This window comes from Trachinotus anak, unplaced genomic scaffold (assembly GCF_046630095.1).
Source record: "Trachinotus anak isolate AG129_WGS33_773 ecotype Australia unplaced genomic scaffold, CSIRO_AGI_Tana_v1 ptg000008l, whole genome shotgun sequence".
In the NCBI taxonomy this organism is placed as follows: Eukaryota; Metazoa; Chordata; class Actinopteri; order Carangiformes; family Carangidae; genus Trachinotus; species Trachinotus anak.
Window position 1 is genome coordinate 25,545,411 of NW_027273859.1, and position 19,729 is coordinate 25,565,139.

General features: G+C 39.7%; 1 protein-coding gene across 1 annotated transcript in view; it reads left to right on the plus strand.

Moving 5' to 3' along the window:
- Positions 1-19,729, plus strand: part of dapk1 (death-associated protein kinase 1) — an 82,677-nt gene that overhangs the window by 29,614 nt on the left and 33,334 nt on the right. Inside the window, exons 3-8 of the mRNA XM_071483799.1 lie at positions 2,781-3,002; positions 8,216-8,354; positions 12,761-12,890; positions 14,079-14,127; positions 14,302-14,328; positions 18,534-18,686. Coding sequence (XP_071339900.1) covers positions 2,781-3,002; positions 8,216-8,354; positions 12,761-12,890; positions 14,079-14,127; positions 14,302-14,328; positions 18,534-18,686 — 720 coding nt within the window. The remainder of the gene's footprint in view (positions 1-2,780; positions 3,003-8,215; positions 8,355-12,760; positions 12,891-14,078; positions 14,128-14,301; positions 14,329-18,533; positions 18,687-19,729) is intronic.

Below are 19,729 nucleotides of genomic sequence, written 5' to 3' on the forward strand. Positions count from 1 at the left end.
ATTTGCTTAAACAGTAAAGGTGCCTATGTGTGCACTTCAGCAGGCAGACTGTAGGCCTGTAGTTTTTTTTTTGTTTTGTTTGTTTGTTTTTTTTATTCCATTAAAGCACCTCATTTGCTTCAGCCTGTAAACCTGTAGGAAATCAACACCTGTCAACTCTCTCACTGTCAGAGTGTGTGCTGCCAGGGATGTCGGCATAACTTCAACATGTTTTTAGGTTTTGTTTCCTTTGTTTGAATGTTATTCAGCTGGTGAGAGAGTTGACAGGTGTACAGGAGCTTCTTTAAAAATAATAAAATGTTCCTGATAGGGATCCAAATCACTATGGTCACAAGTAATCAAAACTTTGTGCAGGTCGCAGTTACATCTGCGGGCACTCCGGTTAATCCGCGGATTGAGCAGGCCGGGGCATACAATGGGTTGCGGCAGCAATGTTTGAGGAAATATTAATGACATTCTCTAGAATGCGACGTATTTTAAGCTTTATTTTTTCATCAGGCACGAATGAGACTATGATTTATCATTTATTTTGGCAGGGACCAAATGTTCAAAATCATTTTAGAGTGATTGTTTGGGTCGTGTTGTTTGACGTGAGGTTGTGTGAGGTACTTACACATAGTCTGTTACTTGAGTAGATTCAGATTGGCGGCCTTAGTCTAGAGAAGCAGGCAGGAGTACTGGCACAGAAGCTGAGCGATGTGCTTCTGTGGACGGGGTCAGCTGCAAAAACAGGTTTATCATGTCTATTACTTTAAACGGTTTGTGTTCAGGAAGTAGCCTGTGTTCAGGATACTGTGGAAATACCTGTTGCCTTTTTCATTTTACTGAAGAAGAAGAACTTTTACTATTTAAAAAAAATGTTTGTTCATTTAAAACCAGCCTACTTCAGTGTAATATGTCACCATATCATCACACGTAATAACCCACTGAGAAATAATGGGAATGTTTGGTTGGGTGCGGGTCTCTTAATCGTGGAAAATAATAAATTTGGGTGGGTGACGGATGGATTATTTATATATACGCACAGATTCAGGTGACGTCAGAGCTGATCCACACATCACTACTGCATGTTTCACACAAAAGGGACCGTTTTGCTGTATTACTGCGTCATATGGAGTCCACAAAAATGTCCAAACATAGTGAAAAATGTCCTTTCAGTGTCCCAGTGCCTGAGTTCACATCTTCACATTTGCTTGTTTTGTTCAACCAACAGTGTAAAACCCAAAATATTTAGTTTAGTTTTAGAAAACCAGGAAATACTTGAATCTAAAAATCTATGAGTTTTTGGTATTTAACTGGAAAAAAAACTCAAATTGTTGCAGATTAATCTTCTATCAACCTACTAATTGATTTATTAACTAATTATTTCAGCTCTATCTAGTTTTTGGATTTGTCTGGAATAAGCACATATGATCTATGTGATCATTTTCAGGGGTTGAAAAGCAAAGAACTTAATACAAAATTTATATTTTTTTTAGACAATAGAAATCACACATATTTCACAGGAAGCTTGCAAGATTTTGTCTAAGTTATATTTGCGGATGTAGATGCAGATGCAGTTATTTCTGTAGCCAATACATTATAATAAACATAATGTTGAGTAGCAAGCATTGGCTAGAGATGCAGCTTTTCCACAGGTATGCTAATTTGAGCTGAATTGATTACTATAACTTTACTGAAGTGAAAATGCTGCCTAGTCTATAGTGGATGTTGTGCTGAGCTGTGGTTCTTATCGGCGTGTTCGTGACAGTGAGAGCTGTGCTAGATGGCTGTTATTTACACACTGCCGTCAAACTGATTAGGAGGGGTTGCTGAAGGTGAGGGCAGGTGTTTTTGTACTCTGTTGGGATGCACAAATACTCCATTTTTAAATAAGAGACAGGTTTGGGGATCAAAAGAAGAAAAAAGAGATAGAGATGTAACCCAGGTAGATTAATCATTTTGTGTACATAAGAGAAGAATTTTGTTTTAATATTGGAGAAAGTCTGAAATAACCCCACTGGGCGACCTGATGCTGCCCTGATTTGGATCTGAATACCTCCTGGAGTCTTTATTCAGCATTCACTACTATTTCTGTTTCCAGGCAGCATCGACCGTGATTCATCAGCCACTTATTAATTAAAGCTGTTTCTGATCAACAGTTTTAATGCCTTATAATCCCACCCACTCTTTTGGATCAGACGTATGTGTTTACCATATTCAAACTAATACTGATGAGGCCAAAAGTCTGTTTTTCAGTGTACTGGTGGATCCTGTGGGAACTGAGCACTTGAGCCACGAGTGTCCTAGCAGCTGATTGATTAGTTGTTATTGTCTGTTGCTCATTTTGTCATTTGTCTAGTGTTCTCTTCCATTATTTGTCATCAAATTCTGCATCTTGTTATTTGTTTATTTGTAATTACTGTAATGGACATCTCTGTAAAGTTAACCTGCATGTAAAAAATGTATAATTAAGAGATTAATTACAATCCTTTGCTTTAATGAGATGAGATTGGTGTTTGGAAGAATAACAGTAATGAGTTCTTCTCAGTCTTGTAGATGGTGTTATTTGTTTGTTAGTTTCTAGCTTTAAATGGTAAATATCTGGAGGCAGCAGATTGTTAGCTTAGCATAAAGACTGGAAAGGGGGGGAAACTGCTAGCTTGGTTTTGTCAAAAGCTAACAAAATCTGCTTACTTGTACCACTTCTGCATGGATTAGATAAATGATTGCTGTAGGGGCCGCTTCAGGGCCCCAGCAGATGCAGCTCTGACAATCTCTTCTTTTCCTCTTCTCGCCAGTGGTCAGTTTGCGGTGGTCAGACGATGTCGGCACCGAAGCACAGGTGTGGAGTATGCCGCCAAATTCATCAAGAAGCGGCGAAGCAAATCGAGTCGACGGGGGGTGACGAGGGAAGACATCGAGCGCGAGGTGAACATCCTGAAGGAGATCCAGCACCCAAACATCATCACGCTGCACGAAGTCTTTGAGAACAAGGCAGAGGTCATCCTGATCCTGGAGCTGTGAGTGTTTTTCTTCTTCTTCTCTCTCTTACTGGGCAAATTGAGATTTTTATTTTTAACTCCAGAATCAGAAGTTTACCTTTTACAACATATGCAATGAAGGTATCATCTTAAAACTTTAAGAATGAGAAAAATTCCGTATTAAAGGACATAAATGAAAAATACAAAAAACACTTAAAAGATTGTGACAAAACAGACTTTTTACAAACTGTTTACAAATTTGATAAAAAATGATATTTGATAATGATAAATTATTATATTATATTATCTGTTCATGTAGTGAGTAGAGTATAACTCTATACTCTTGAATGTGTGAAAGTCTGAAATAAAGACCCACAGTCTTTCAAACACTGTAAGATCATTTTTGTTTACACTACCATTATCCAGCTGACACACTTTTTCAGAACAAACGAGCGTAAAAGGAGAATACACCTCAATGAATAGGCCCCTTACAGCCAGCAGTAATGAGCGTAATGTTGCCTGACAACATTCCTGACAAATGATCACATATGATAGAATTGCCAGGAAGAAATAACAAACACAGAACCTCTCCAGGGCGACAGTACAGCGTGTGTCTGAATAACAAGTCTGTGGCTCATTTCCAGCTCACTATAGTAAACTGTCAGAGCAGGTCACTACAGTTTAAAATCAGAGTAAAAATTTACACTGAGCAACCTCCAATAACTGTCATTAGCAGTGCACAGACCAGTACAAATTAACGTATTTAAGACTGTTACGCAGATTTAATGATGTGTTAGAAAAGAGATAATCGTGTGCTGGATAAATGGCTGTGTAGCATGGTGACATCCTGCAAAGTACCTTTCAAAAATATGTAAAAACGTTTCCTCATTCCCAAAAACGCAAAACAAATGCTCTCACTCCATGAAACATCAACATGATCTCTTCCTGCCCCTGATAAGACAAATGCGCCACTTTACGGTCTGTTACATGTCAGTTTCACCCAGTAAAAACATGAAAAACTGGTCCCATTTCCATCTAATCTCACCTGCATTCAGTTATCTGAATACATTTACAGTCCCCAGTCCGAATACTTGCAGCCCTCCCCTCTCCCACAGCTTGGTCTTGTGAAAACTGTCTCCACAAAATTTGGCCGGCTTCAGCCAGGATACTAAAATGGTCCAGTTTGTCAACAGCCAAATGGATCAGTCCAACCATATGGCACATTCAATATTGTCTGATTATTGATAATAAGAAAAGATAAATACTGTGTTGTTGTAGAGTGGAGTGGTTTGGCCTGTGAGCAGGTGGATGAACCTGTGAAGGTTCATCCAGGTACATTTACCAAGAATAGCACAGAAAACAAGGCAGCGTCTGTGAATCTTGAAGCTGCTGTGGCGTGTCAAAATGAATCCAGTTCAACAGTTTCACTGTTGCATAAGAGCAGAATGGCGGTTCAAATGTCCGATTGAATATGGCTCAGAAACCTGAATGAAGCTCTTCTTCCATGCTTCAGAAATAACTGCTAAGGTGCATTCAAGACATACAGGCACTATCTGCTGGAATGAAACAACTTCCAGGAATAAATGTTAAGCAGAAACAAAACAGACATTTTAGTCGTAAGTAATTTGATCTTTTTGACGTATGTTTGCCAACTTTTTCATGAAAGATTTGGCCTAAAACTTTACACCTCATAAATGATAAGAGGTCGTAAAGATTGCAGAAGCAGCTGGATGGTCAGTGATGCTCGTAACAGCTGAGGAATTCTGGGTGGGGTGGTCTCAGTTAGTAGTGCTGTGTTCCCGGGGAGGGTGGGGTGTTCGGGCTGAAACATCTTGTCAGTACTGTGTCTCAGCTCATCAGCCTGGACCCTGAAGCCTGTATGAGAGCGGCCCATTATCTCCCCTTCTCTTCCAGCTGTCATCCACCCTGTGTGTTGTTTTGCTCCATCTAACGCCTCCACAGCTCATACTGTATCTCACACATTCATGCAGTGCTCTCACTGGTCTGTAGAGCTGCAGCACGAGTCTGTGTTCAGGTCTGGAGTCTTTAGGAAAACGCAGTTCAGTGCCATGGAGCTGTGAGATCCAAATTTTTAAAAAAGCTAAATGAAACAAACACCTCCCAGGTGATGGTTCAGAGGAAACACTGAGAATCATCTGAAATCTAATATCATGGCTCCTGCTTCGTTGTCTGTGGAGACAATGGCAGTTTATTTTCTTGGCTCATCAGTCATGGATGATTGAACCCATAGATTCCCAAACTTGTTTATGTCAAGGCCTCCCTGAAAGACTGGGCGTCTGCAGGCCTTGAGCACTGAATTCACTTCCCTCGGTATTAAAAAGTCTTATATTTAATTTACAAAGGCCTTGAATATATTTTCTCCCCTGCCACTTAAAACGTTACCATCTCGTGACTGTCAGGAGACAGTTTCTAGGAAGCTCATCAACTCACAATGGGTGAGTGATGAGTTTAGAAAGAAAACGTAATTTGCAAATTATTTATTTTTTTTATTGGTTAATGCATCCATCAATCATCTGTCCGAGGTTGTTTTGTGCCTTGTTTCTTGTCATCCTGCGACTGGAATGGCCATGAAAAGGGTATTAAATTTAATTCTGTGTGGTTTTGAAAAGATCTTAAATTCAACTTTGGTGAACACTGGAGAGCCACTGACAATCATTGTATAATATCATATGATGGGAAGTTTGTCACTGTTTGTCATCAGGCTGCGTTTGTGTGGCCATGTTGCTGTGAGGTGCTGGTAGAAGAGAAAATACGAACCATTAAGTGTACAGTGTGAAGATTTATCAAATGCCAAGACACCACACAGTAACTGGCACTTCCTGGATTTGATCGTTTGATTGTTGAGCTGTAATTTTCTCCTCTGTCTTGATGCTTGTAAAATGTCAAAGTAATTTGACCTGATATGGGTGGTTGCACATTTTTTTTGATCATCTAAAGCAGCACTTTGTGATTTCTGTTGCAGCAGAGCCAGGATTGACTGTTTGTGTTTGACAACCCTGTCTGTTTGTGCCAAAGCACCTACAGCGGCACACCCACTGCACTAAAGTGTTGAAATGAAGGGAGACTTCAAATCCTCTGCACTGCCAAAGTTGTTCTGAATAGGCCAAAATGAGCCAAGTGAGAACCTACATTTAACAGAGCTACTTATTTTCCAATAATCAACTCAAAATATAAACACGGGACTTACAATTGTGGTTTATGAATTGAGGAGATCATGTTTTTTTTTAGGGAGTGATCCTATGTCAGTCAATGACTCTGGCCTGGGCCATAAATGCTCTGTGGCTGCTGACCTCACAGCGTTACGACAGGATCTGACACTACAACTTACAAACTGTCAAATGCTCTGAGAATTATTTTGATTTTAATAATGGTCATCTTCTGGAGGGGATGGTGCCTGTTTTGAGATGATAACGGTTATATGATGTACAACTTTTGATAAGTGAATAATTTAAAATCAGTTTCACTTCATGGTATAAATTACAATCCTAAAACACTGCTCCTGCTTCTACAATTCTAATTACACTCATTACATTATGCTGTGTTTTATTTTTTACAGCCCTGAGCAGGTAAAACAACAAGTTACATATTTGACTTCATGTTGTGTCCTTTTGTCCACATCCTCCTGTTGAGCTCTGGGTAAATACAACTGTCACAGCGACTGACCTTTGACCTACAACACTAAGCAACCTGTAAGAAAACAGACAGAGGTGACAAGTTCAGGCAGAAACCTTCTTTTCTCTCTGTGGATGTGTGTTTACACCCAGTTACCTCACTGAAGCAGATCATTAAATAAACATCCCTCATACAGAGTGGGTGTTTTGCGGGTGGAGGGGGTGGAGAGTCCCAGCTGTGCAGCTGTTCTGGTGTTTCCTCCCTGAAGGGCGGAGAAGTGTGTGTTTGTGTGTATTTATAGGTTTCTATGGCTGCAGAAGAATTTAGGGGGAAAAATTTAAAATGTACATTTATATAAAAACACAAGACAATAAAAAGGTAGTAATGGTTGAGAAAACATGTTTTGTAATAAAATAACTTTTTCATTTCACAGTGATTCAGTGGTCTCTTTAGTTCTGCACATATATTGCAAGAGAAACACGTGTTTGTATGTGTGGAAGGCTGAGAGGATGCTCAGACTGGATCAGCATGGCTGTAATTACAGTTATCTGTGCTCTTCCTCTCTCCTCTGCTTCTACTTCGGTCACACTCTTCCTCGCTGCAGGCTTTCACTCACGTTATCGTGCTGTGACTGTGATGAATCCTCCGCTCTCTCCCTCTCTCTCTTTCTTTTCTGCCTCTTATCCTCACATCTCTAGTCGCTTCATCACTCACTATCACGACCAGTTTCAATAATTATTCAATAAGTGCTGAATCACGCCGTGGCTTTGTTAAACAATCTTCAGTCCTGAACAGACCTTCATAAGTTTGGATAGATAAAATGTAGGGTCACGTCTTGGTAATGATTAGCAGGCATTGATGCTGATATGAAAGACTTTAACAGGGGATTTTACAAGAAAAAGTATAATTAAATTCTGATATGAAAAGAAACCTCTGACCTCAAAACCTCAATAAGCATGAGTTGAATTTCAGCCAGTATGATAATATGTTGGATCTGTTTTCGAGCTGCAGCAAGTTATTTAACTCAACTTTTGGCTGGTTTGATAATTAATCATTTTACTCATTTTAAAGCAAAAATTCTAAACATCTTCTTGTTTCCAGCATCTTAAATGCTTTTCTTTGTCATACATGGTAGCAATCCAAATATGTTTGGGTTATGCTCTGTTGGCTGAACACTAGACGTTTGAAGACATGATCTTAGTATGTGGGAAATTATAACAAATATTTTTCACTACTTTTAATGAGGTAAAAGGTAAAATGTGATATTAACTTCAGTAAGACCAAACTGGGTCAGTGCTCAGAACGGTATTTTGTCCCCAATTTTTTTGCCCATAATAATATTGATAAACAGACTTTAAGATAGATAGATAGATATATAGATGCCCGTTATTCCTGTTTATGGAGGGTTTTCATCATTTAAACACAAGGTAAAGCATTTTATGGAGACCAGCGCTGGTTAAAATGTACTCGGGATGTGTAAATTGGTTGGGCTCTAATGCACCAAGATGATTAGATTACATCAGCTCAGCTCTGTTAAGCAGGGATTTGTAGCTGGCTCTGATCTGAGAGATCTCACATTTTAATTCTCCCTCTCTCTCTCTCTCATCTGTTTCGTGCAGCGTGGCTGGCGGTGAGCTCTTCGACTTCCTGGCAGAGAAGGAGTCGCTGAGCGAGGAAGAAGCCACTCAGTTCCTGAAGCAGATCCTGGATGGAGTCTTCTACCTGCACTCCAAACAAATCGCTCACTTTGACCTTAAGGTACTGCAGCACCTGAAGACAGAGGACAACGTCCCTGTCTGATGTCTGGTTCTTGTGGTCGTCATGTTCACATTCAAAGCAGGAGTACTGCAGGTTTTTGGGATAGTGTCCATTTTGTCTGGTTGCAATTATAACTTACTATAAACATAAGCTGTGTCCTCATTACACAGTACATACCAGTGCTGAGCAGGTTGGTTTTGAATCTGTCGCACATTCACAATTAAGCACTGGAGCTGAAATGATAAGTTGATTAATCCATTAGTCAACCAACAGAAGATTGATAGTATAGTATATAGTAGTAGTGGTATAGTGGATATTTTCAATATTTTCTTGTCTATTATAGACAGAATTAGAGAAAGTTAGTTGATTAATTACTCAGTTAACAGAAATACATTAGCAACTAGCAAGTTTTCTGAATCAGTTAATTGTGTCACTCATTTTTCCAAGAAAAAACTACCAAATGATTTTGCAGGTTCTAGTCTCTCAGATGTATGTTTGTTATTTTTGTTAGTTTTATGTGAAAATAAACTTTTGGTTTTGGTCCACCATCTGAAGGTTGCAGTTTATTAGTCGCAGCCTTCTAAAAGGTTAAAGTAAGGAATATAAAATCCACTTAGTTCTTGGGTGTGACGTTGGAGACACAATTGTCCCAAACGTAATATTTGGCACAATTGGTCTTTTTCACAGCAGATAGTCATAGTAAGAAATGTCATAGTAGGAAAAACTCAGCGGTTACTTCTAAGACTGACAATGGCTTTGCTCTGTTCAAGTGTCCCACTGAGCCATGACAGTGTGACAATGAGCTAGTATTCATCAAACAAGGACCCTGGAACTGAAGCAGCAAAATGAAATTCAACCATGAATAACTAAATTATTGACACGTGTTTTTCCAACTGTGTTAAAATGAAAAAAAGCTGATCACAGCTGTGAAAAAAGAAACAAAAATCTTGTTTCACTCTCGCCTCGTAAAGTCAAATTATTGAGTTCTCGTTCATTAACTGCTAAAACTGCATATTGTGAAAATCAGTATGTAGCACTGCCATGAAATATACTAGTGTTAGTATGGAGTTAAAACACAGCAACACTCAAACGTTTGTCCTTCATGCATCCTTTGTTTCAGAGAGTTCAACAAATGCAAATAAGACTTTTCAAGTAATGTTCCCAAAATGAAAAACCAAAGCAGAAAAACAAAGCTCCACTCTTCTGATAATTGTGAGATTTCTATAAAAACACTTTGGGCACAGGAGATGATGACAGTGGCTTATTCAAGGTCATATTACATTTAGACATTTTGAATGCCAGCTCCCGCCAGCTGTGAATACATCTACTTATTTTTTTGCTTCTGGCCTCTTTTGTTCATTGCATTTTATATCAGTTTCTATCTATATCTGTGTTTTTGTACCAACGCATCTGAGGCTAATTACCGTGACTAATCTGTTTTGGTAACCTCTCCTTTTTATTATGGAGTGTGGGTGGTTTAAACCTGAGGGGAAAAAGAATAAAGGTCATAGTGTACTCGCAGCAGAACGACAGGTAAACTATACAGGTTCCTTCCCATTACACTATGTCTGATGCATTTTTTAAAAGTAGCTGTGAGTTGTTCACTTAAATCTCAATCAATATCATTGATCAGTTGTTCACTCACAGCTGCATATATGGCGTCTTTACAATCAACGGTCCAGACTGACTCCTCCACTCACAGAACAATCCTCACAAATCATGCATCAAGCTTCAGGGCTTCCAGTTCTGTGCCCGTCCAGCCGCTTCTGATCAATGGCAGAGCTTTCACTAACCGCTGCAGCCTCCACTCTGGATATTAGCTACTGTTGTTTACTGTCTTGCGGTGGCTCAGATTAAGATTTGTTTAGTTGAATGACTTTCTGCAATACTGCAGTATTCCAAGGGTGAAAGTTCAGTGTCTTTATCTGCTTTTTATGCCTCCGGGCCGGCGGCAGCCAGCGTGATGTTTTCAGGTTGTCCATTCGTCTGTCACATTCTCGTGAATACGATATCTCAGTAATGCCTTGAAGGAATTCCTTCATATATGGCACAAACATTCACTTGGACTCATGGATGAATTGATTAGATTTTGGTAGTCAAAGGTCAAAGGTCAAGGTCACAGTGCCCTCACAAAACACAGTTTTGGCCTTGTGAACGTGATATCTCAGTTAGGCCTTGAGGTAACTTCTTCATATTTGGCACCACTGTCCACTTGGACTCGAGGATGAACTGATTAGGTTTTGGTGGTCCAAGGTCAGTGTGACCATACAACCACTTTTTAACCATAACTCCAGACTACACACAGCAATTATGACAAAGTTTCACACCAGTATTTTATTCTTCTCTATTTTATTTGATTCTGGACAAACAAGGATGTAACCTTAAACTAGTCTGAGTGGCGGAGGCTTACAACCACAAGGTGGTAGTTCTAGTTTCACCTATATTCTGATAACATCCTTCCTTTTTTCATTGTGTTTGAGTCCAGTAAAAAAAACAAAACGTTGGCAGTTTTAGCTCAAGGCTATTTCTGTGGCTTTTTATGTGGACACTGGGCAGCTCTGACCCAACCATAATAGTAGTTGTAGCAGACATTAGGGGTCAGAAATAAAAGCACCCCGAATGTTCTTTCTGATCATTTATAACTGCAGTCACACAGTTTAAAGTGCCAGATGGAGGCGGTTTAGTGAAAATGACTTCTGCTTTAGAGCCAGATCAATTCTACAGAGACAGTAATACAACCAGTCGGGGTACTTATTATGCTCAAGAGCTTAATATGTTGGGCAGCACAGACTAATGATGTCTGACTCATCGTCAGTCATCTTATATGCAATTTGTATCTGAAGTGAAGAAGCAAAGTGATTTAAAGTCAGCTGAAAAGCACCTGAAAAGATCCAGCTTTCAAATTCCCCGAACTTTGATGCATCTTCTGTGTCATTGATTAATCAATAATCTAATCAAGGCTCTAATCTTTGTGATTTTCATCATGTTGCAGAGCAGAGAGATCTGTGGGGAAACATGTTTTTGCTTGCAGTAAAAGTGGTCGTGCCGCTTCACTGAAATTCCCACTTTGCTCATGATTTAAGGTGTTAAGATTATGCAGACAGAGAGCTGGGACCCGATTAACCCACATTTGATATTATTCTCCTTCATTCCAGCATAAACATAAGCATGTTGGTGTTTATAGAGCAGAGAAGATGACCGACGCGCTGAGCTGGAGTTTAACTGTATTTTCTCATCGCCTCCTGTTGCCACTGCTGCCCACTGCCAATCTGTTCTTGTTCCTTCCCAGACTAGATCCTCAAGCTCGGCTCATAGTCCAGCTGAATGGACGAGGTTTGGAAGGAAGATTGTTTGGTCTAAAAGAGGCATTGTGTCCTAAGGAATGTCCGGCTTCTGTTGTTTGGCTTTGCTTAAAGCGCATCTTTGCCGTCCTTTCCTTGCTCTCACTTCCTCAAGAGGGTTTTAGTCGTGTTTTGCATGGGATTTCCATGGCTGATGAGCCTCCTTCCTGACAGACTGCTCCTGGTTTTGTGTCTGACTCTGCTGCTCATTGTGGAACGTAACTAAGCACATTTACTCAAGGACGTGTACTTTTAAAACTTGCGTGCATTTTGAAGTAATCGTACTTTTCTTGAGTGTTATCTATACATGCAACTATACATCTGCTCGACTACATGTACAATTACTCTGCTACAGATATTTGACCTTTGTAGCTACTTGTTACTTTTCAAATTCAGATTTTATGTACAAAACATATGAAGAGCTTATAAGATATAACGCTTTGCTATAAATTAAGATACATAATATATACGATTAGAAATTAAATGATTAGTTAATTAATCAGTTTACTTTTGAATATGACAATTGAGATTATATCAAACAAGAGGTGTTAAGGTGTCGCCTTGTGCTCTGGGTATTTGTGATGAGCATTTCATCACAATTTTAATTTCAAATGGTCTAAATAAATATCAAGTGGGTGGTTTTACAAACTAAACAGTTTTCTTTCTTTTCTTTTTTTTCTTTTTTGAATAATAATAATCATCATATAAATTCAAAATGAAAATAATGTTTAGTTGCTCATCAGTGGCTGATGTCACAAAGGGCGACTGCCAACACCCACAGCCCAGGATTTTTTTTACAGTGCGGTATTAGTACTTCTCCTGAGGTACAGGTTCTGAATACATCCTCCACCACTGTTGTTGTAAACTGACAATTTCAGGGACAAATTTCTAACATTTGTTCTGTAACAAAAATCTAAATGCACAGGTGGCTGCACACTAATAACAGCTCAAAATGAAAATGGAAATAGTTTAAGTCTTTATAAAAAAAGAAATATGTCTAAGATGCCTCTGTCTGTCCTCCCTGTCTCAGCTTTTCTAACTGTCTCTCTTTTTCTTTCTTTCTAGCCGGAGAACATCATGCTGCTGAACCGCTCAGTGCCTCACCCGCGCATCAAGATCATCGACTTTGGTCTGGCCCACAAGATCGATTTTGGCAATGATTTTAAAAACATTTTTGGAACTCCAGAATTTGTAGGTCAGTATACGACTTTTGTGTGGCTGTGTTTTTGTGTGTACATGATTAAAAGCTCATTTGTCCTCCCACTTTCTTTCTCTACTATACATATACAAACACACACACTCACTACACCACCCTGTTTGTCTGGCTTTGTCCCAGGGGTTGCGCATTGTGAGAGCAGGTGCCAACTGTGCCATAGGGACTAAGAGAGAGAGACCTGATAATAGACTGGCAATTACCAGAACTGCTCCTTCTTGCCAACACACACCCACACACACTCATAGACACATCAGTGGCTCTGTCCCATCTCCCCTCACTTACCCCCTTGCCCGGGGCGACTGCCAACACTCACTGTCTCCCCCTGACCGATGCCAGTGCCCACTCCCAGCACCATCCAGGCCAAAACCTGAACCTGTTCCCAGTTCAGCAGGGTGGCAGCGGTCAAATGTTCTAAATAAAGATCAAGTGGCAAAAAGCCCAAATCATGCTGAAAAACAGGCCTAGCATTTCTAAAACTCGTCAGGTACAAAAAAAGGATTGATTTGTAGACTCATTACAGATGTAAATTGAGTCTTTTGTATTTGCCTTTCCAACATGTGGTTTTGTAATTGTACACTAGAGGATTTCAGATGGTGAGGTGTGTCTCCCCAGGTGGGCGGGGAGAGGTGAAGGGGAGGCATGTGAAAGGGACAGGTTTACTTCAGTCCCATAGTTGTCTGTAGGTCCATAGGTAAACTGCAAACAAGAACAGCGAATAGCTAATAATGCAACATGCTTTAAATGGTGCCAATTATTAAAATGTAGAAACACAGGTTAATGCACATGGTATCTCACAGCCAGCTGTCTCCATGGCAACAATTACCCTTTTTTTGAACTGCTGTTTCAAATCAAACCTGTTTTATTTAAAGTTCATTAGATAGGAATGTACTTAATTAAATATTCACATATCTGAGGACCTGTGACTAGAGAAAAGAAGAGAAAAAAATCACGGGTCTTGCAGGTGTAATTAAAAATAGGAGCTTATACAACAACTTTAGAAACAATAAAATCACTGAATCCAGCTGATAAAATGCTCAAATAAGTCTCATCAAGAAGGAAATGTGTAAATTCTTTGTTAAGGGAAAAGAAATGAAAGGTAAAGTTAGAGTGTGGTGTGGTGTTGACCTGAATAACAATTATCTTCTGTTTTATGTATTTGCCTTACAGCTCCAGAAGTAGTGAACTATGAACCTTTGGGCCTGGAGGCAGACATGTGGTGAGTAAACAAAACTCAATCTGCTCTACAATTACTATTATGTACATATGCTGATTGAAATCCTACCCCTCACCCTAACATCTGCTGCTGAGTAAATTTATGTTTTGCATGCTGAACTGCTGACTGCTGAGATCAACTGTTCGAAGCTGAACTTCTTTCTCTGTCTCTCTCCAGGAGTGTCGGAGTGATAACCTACATTCTGTAAGTATCTCAAATGCCATCAGTGATGGTGGATAATTGTGTTAAAATGTTAAAAATGTAAAAGTAAAATTGGAAACATGTCGCTGTAGGCTTCTTACTACAGCTGCCTTCACCTTTGTGTTCACATTTTCTTACAAACCCCAGGGCGTCGTCACTCACTCAACATCAGAATGCTTGTTTAGACGTAAAGAGGTTGATGGCGACTCTTTGACCTCTCTGTTGTTGAACTCGCTGGCCCACTTATCTGTCACTGTGTTGAAGTGCACATGTTTGTCGTTAACAAGCCGGCAGCAAGAACCATGAAGCATATTAAAGCTGCTCTTTTAGTGCATGTGAGTGTGATAGTGGTGTGACAGCTGTGCGGTTCATTTCATTCCAGGACATTTTGTCTTGCTGATCAGACTGATTGGCTTTTTATTGAATGTCCAGTATCAGTGAGTCATTGTTGACCAGAGGCTCCTTCTTTGCCGCAGTTACATCAAACTATAAAACCTGCAAGTATGTTTTAGTTTATTTGCATATTCATTAAAGGTCCCATATTTTACACCTTTCCAGTGTTGTATTTGAAGTGTTGATATCCACAAGAAGATATATTTGAGGTTTTGAGTACGAAAAACCTTCTCAATGTAGTTTTACATCTCCTCTCTCAGGCTTCTCCATGCAGTTCTAGCAACAAGGTCAGTGGGCCAATCAGAAGAGAGGCTCTGAGCCGGTTTTGTGAGTGAGCAAATAAAATATAGCAGATTCAGGTAAACACTACAAGGCTGGATGGTGGGTCCAAGTGGGCCGTGCTGGGAACATGGCCGAAAGCAGTTGTTGTGACACCACAAAGTTACGGAAGTCCTGAAGGCTCATTTTAAGGCTCAGTTTCTGAATACAGGCTGTGTACATTTCTCTGAGGACTGAGGCTTTGATACTTTCACAGTATTGTTATAGAACCTAGACCTTTAATCAAAAAAGCCAAGAAAATCTCACTTTGTACAATATTAACCTGCCCATTAATGTCTCTGCTGTTAATGCCGGATAGTTATTTTTCTGCCTGGGTTTTATTTTCCCATCTTCTCCTCTTGCATTAAAGTATTTGAACTTTTATCATCTTCCTCTCTGTCAAGCTTTTCATACTTTAATTTATTTGGAGAATTGCTCTGATTATCACACTCAGAGAACAACACTGTCAAACCCCTGTGGGCAGCGAAAACGTCTCTCAACTTATCATCTGATATTTCCAATCATCTGTTACCTGAAAAGTTTGAGTATTACATTTAATGTTATTGAGTCGAGCATATTTCCATCCAAAAAAGACACAGTGGCTTACAATATAATATTTATAAGATGTTTTTTAATTTCATTTTAATATATAAGGTTTTTACTGAAAAATGTAGAAAAAATTTCACCTATTGTCTTATACCCCCCCACACATCCAAAAGTTACATATCCTGCTGCAAAAAGACAACGTTAACAACAGCTCCTTTCCTTCCTGTATCTGAGAATGAAGAGTAAAATTGGAAGAAAATGTAAATGAACTGCCATCCATGGGGCTAACTTAAAAACACAGACTTTCTAAGTCTAAATAAGTCTTTTTGATCCTGTCAGCATGCTAGGCAGTTAATGAAGGAGTTGTGACCTGATCATAATCTATAGATACAGCTCACTGTTCACTGAAATCTGCGTTTGCCAGCCTACTTCAGAGGCAGTTTATTCCACTAAAAGAAGAACCCATTGTTTTCTTCCACCTGTCCAGGGATTTTAACCGGTGACCTTTGAATCAAAAGCTCAACCTTTCGCTTTGAACGATTCGCCTAATTTGCTGCTAATTCAGTCAGACAATTGATCTTTAAAACACCCAGCAAAGAACTTCATCCTCCACAGCCAAAGGCTTTATTGAACCAGCAAGTGTTCTTGGAGCAGCCGTCTGCAGGTTTAATTCAACAGTGAGAGAAAAGTTGATGCCCCTGGTGACCCACAGATCAACTGCTGGTGGTTGATGCTGCCGTCCTCTCTGTATACCTACAGTAGCAACAAGGCTTTCTGTGCTCCCACTCACCTTTATCCTTCAGGGAGACACCCACATGAATACAAACACAAAATATGTGCACAAAACTGCACCTTAGGTACACTTGCCCACACAAACATGTACAGATTTCTCACCAAAATATAAATAAAGAGACAGTAAAGGCAAAGCCGAGCACAGGTGTTATCTCATTATTATATAATAAGTAGCTACAAACATTACATGCTTCAATGTGTAGGTGCTGTTAAAATGATGCATCATTTTGTCTCTACATTACACAGTCTTACACATGCACAAATGCATCCACACACACACGCACACACGCACATATGCATACTGTACACATGCACACACAATCTTTGTTCATGCTGTCCACCTACACAGCTGTCACAGCTCTGCCTGGCAAGGTAGAAAATAGATCGTTTACTGCCTGTTATCACAGCAAAGGAGGAGTTAAGTGAACTGACTCTTCATCTCCTGTTGTTAAAAACAATGTGAGGAGGAGAAAACACTGGAAACAGTTCAGTAAACAAGTTTGCGTGATTTTTTGGGAGCATCTCCAAACTCCTAATTGGAGATTTCTTCCTGAGTGATGACCCAATTGCCGCAAAGTAATGAAAGCTCCATTAGGCAACTCCGAGTAGTAGGAAAAGATACTAGTGTTTGCACTTTTTAACAATGCAAAAGACTTGCCTAGCCTGAGGTAATGTAACCTGAAATCATTTGGGGAAATGTGGCGAATCAGCTCGTGGTGACGCAACTTTCTGCTCTACTGGAGCCCTAATCTGGGCTGTAGGCTGTAAAGATTGGTGTATTTCAGCATAAAAAACTGTGCATTCTGCATCTTCAAGTCTCATTTGGGAAGCATTTTGGGAAAAACTGTGGATAAAATGATGCCACAGATACCTGACTTAACACTTTGCTGCTGCTTGTGCTGCCCGGCCCTGTGAAGACCTGCCTTAATTACCTTGTTCTGAGCAGCTGCAATTTATACAGTCGATAGATTCATACATTTCCACTCAGCTTGAGCTCGACCCTCACCACCTCCACGTCTCTCACAGCTGGCATGTTAATTAGTGGCTGGTGCTGACTTGCGGAGAAGGGAAGGCCAGGGTTTGTCACAGACCGCTGTTTGGTTTTAACTGCCTGAGCTGCAGGAGGCTGGGACCTCATCACCACGTGCATGTGTGTGTATCCACTCTGTCTCAGTTTTGTCCATTTAAAATGCACTTTTCTCTTGCATGTTGGGAAAATTATCCTCTCGCTGCATCGACTAAGTTGAAGTGTGTCCACATAAAAATTCTGCACCCTCAAAATTCCTCCTCAAAACTCGTCACGTATTCATTGCAGCCGTCTGAGAGCCATCCAGCTGGCTTTCCCTGTGATAGTGTTTGACTAACAAATATCGCATACTTCAGTTTGGTAGCAAGCTTTGACTGATGAGTCACCATTACTTGCTACGCAGCTCTTTAATCAGATTCCCCACATCAACGAGTGGTAAGGTCAAGGTTATGGTTTTGAGGGCCAAAGCTAATCAGCGGTGAGCAAATTGGTGTTTGAATTGAAAATCAGTGTGTTTCTTTTCTCTTTGATTACAAGGCCCAAGTGAGACGAGCTACTTGATGAGACGACATTGCTACTGTTTAAGTAGATTATATTGGAGACTCTGAAGTTGTTGAATTGATTTAAGCATAAATAAAGAGTTGAACGTGCAGTCAGACAGAAATCTGTGTTCATCTTTTTTCTCAAATTTTGAGGTGCATTATATTTTCTGTGTTCTGTATCACTGTGTTTATTGTCTCTTTGCTCAACAATAATACGGTCACATTCATTCTGTTGAGTTGGGCTGCTACTTACTAAGATTAAAATTGGTACTAAATAATTAACTAACTTCTAATAGCTATATCATTTTCATTATCGATTAATCTGGCAGTTATTACCTCAGTTAATCATTAATCAATCAGAAAATAGTCAAATGTCTTGTTCTGTCCGACAAGGAGTCTAAAACCCAGACAATCAATTACAATAATAAAAAACAGAGAAAAGAAGCAAATTCTCTCATTTTAAAGGTTGAATTTTTTGCAATTTTGCTCAAGAAAATTTACCTAAATGATCAACAGTTGCCTTTGACTAATCAATGATGCAATTAATGTACATCTCTAACCTTATCGTTAACCTCTCTTCCACCTCTTAGTTTGAGCGGTGCGTCACCTTTCCTGGGCGACAACAAACAGGAGACGCTGGCCAACGTGTCGGCTGTCGACTACACGTTTGACGAGGAGTTCTTCAGCAACACCAGCATCCTGGCCAAAGACTTCATAGCAAAGCTCCTTGTCAAAGACCCCAAGTACGTATGATAAAACTTTCTGATTGATCGTTTCCATTAGATGATATTTGAGATGAAGGTCTGGAAAATTCTGCTGCAGGTAGACGGATTCTGCATCCTTCACATTTTTTTCACAACCAGCAGAGCCAATAGGTAAATTAATGCCTTTTGAAGCCAGTCACAAGAAGAGCGAAAACATCTTTCCCATTTAGAAAAGTCTTCAGTGCCATTTTTTGCTCTTCTTTCAATAAGGAAATACTCTCCAGGTCTGATATAAGTGATGTAGCAGCATCTATGAGAACCTCTTTAGGAGCTGCCACTGTTCTTAAGAAACAGTCGGTTCTCTCCATAGCTGCTGGTAGTTCCTCCCTCATAGGACGAACCACTGTGCTTCAGCCACAAGCAAATAGCTCGGAGCCTGGCAAGGTGTCTGAGGTGTAGCAATATCACAGCATGAACTGAGAGGAAACAAATGGAAACTGTTTCCAGAAGGAAACAGGGATACGACTAATAATTCTTTTCATTATTGATAAAACATATTTGTCTTTTTTGATCAACAGTCTGTGAAATGTGACAGAAAATGTGAAAATGCCCGTTAACAGTTTCTAGAGTCCAAGATGATGTCTTCTGAAGAAAAGCAAATCGTCTCATTTGCATCTGAGAAGCTGAAACCAGAGACCTTTGCAAACAAAGACACTTGTGACCTCTGATATTGTTTTCTTGCGTCCAGAACCTTTATTACTTTGTGGTAGAATCTGGTACATTTAGAAGGTTTTTATTGGCAGAGGACGTGAATGATTAATCAGCTGTCAAAATCGTTAATTGAATAATCCTTTCAGCGCAGGAGTGGACATATCAATCAGTGTGAATTTTCTACTTAAGCTAAAGAGTTTAGTTTCTGTTACTGTGTATCTAATTTGGGAAATTAATGTCTGAAGTGAATCTTTCCAAATACATCTGGTACAACAGTGTCAGCTGGGGACTTCAGACTGTAAAGACAGCAGACCTTGGCCGATTCAAAAGCGAAGCTGTATTATAAATAAAATGTTCTGTCTCATCCCTAT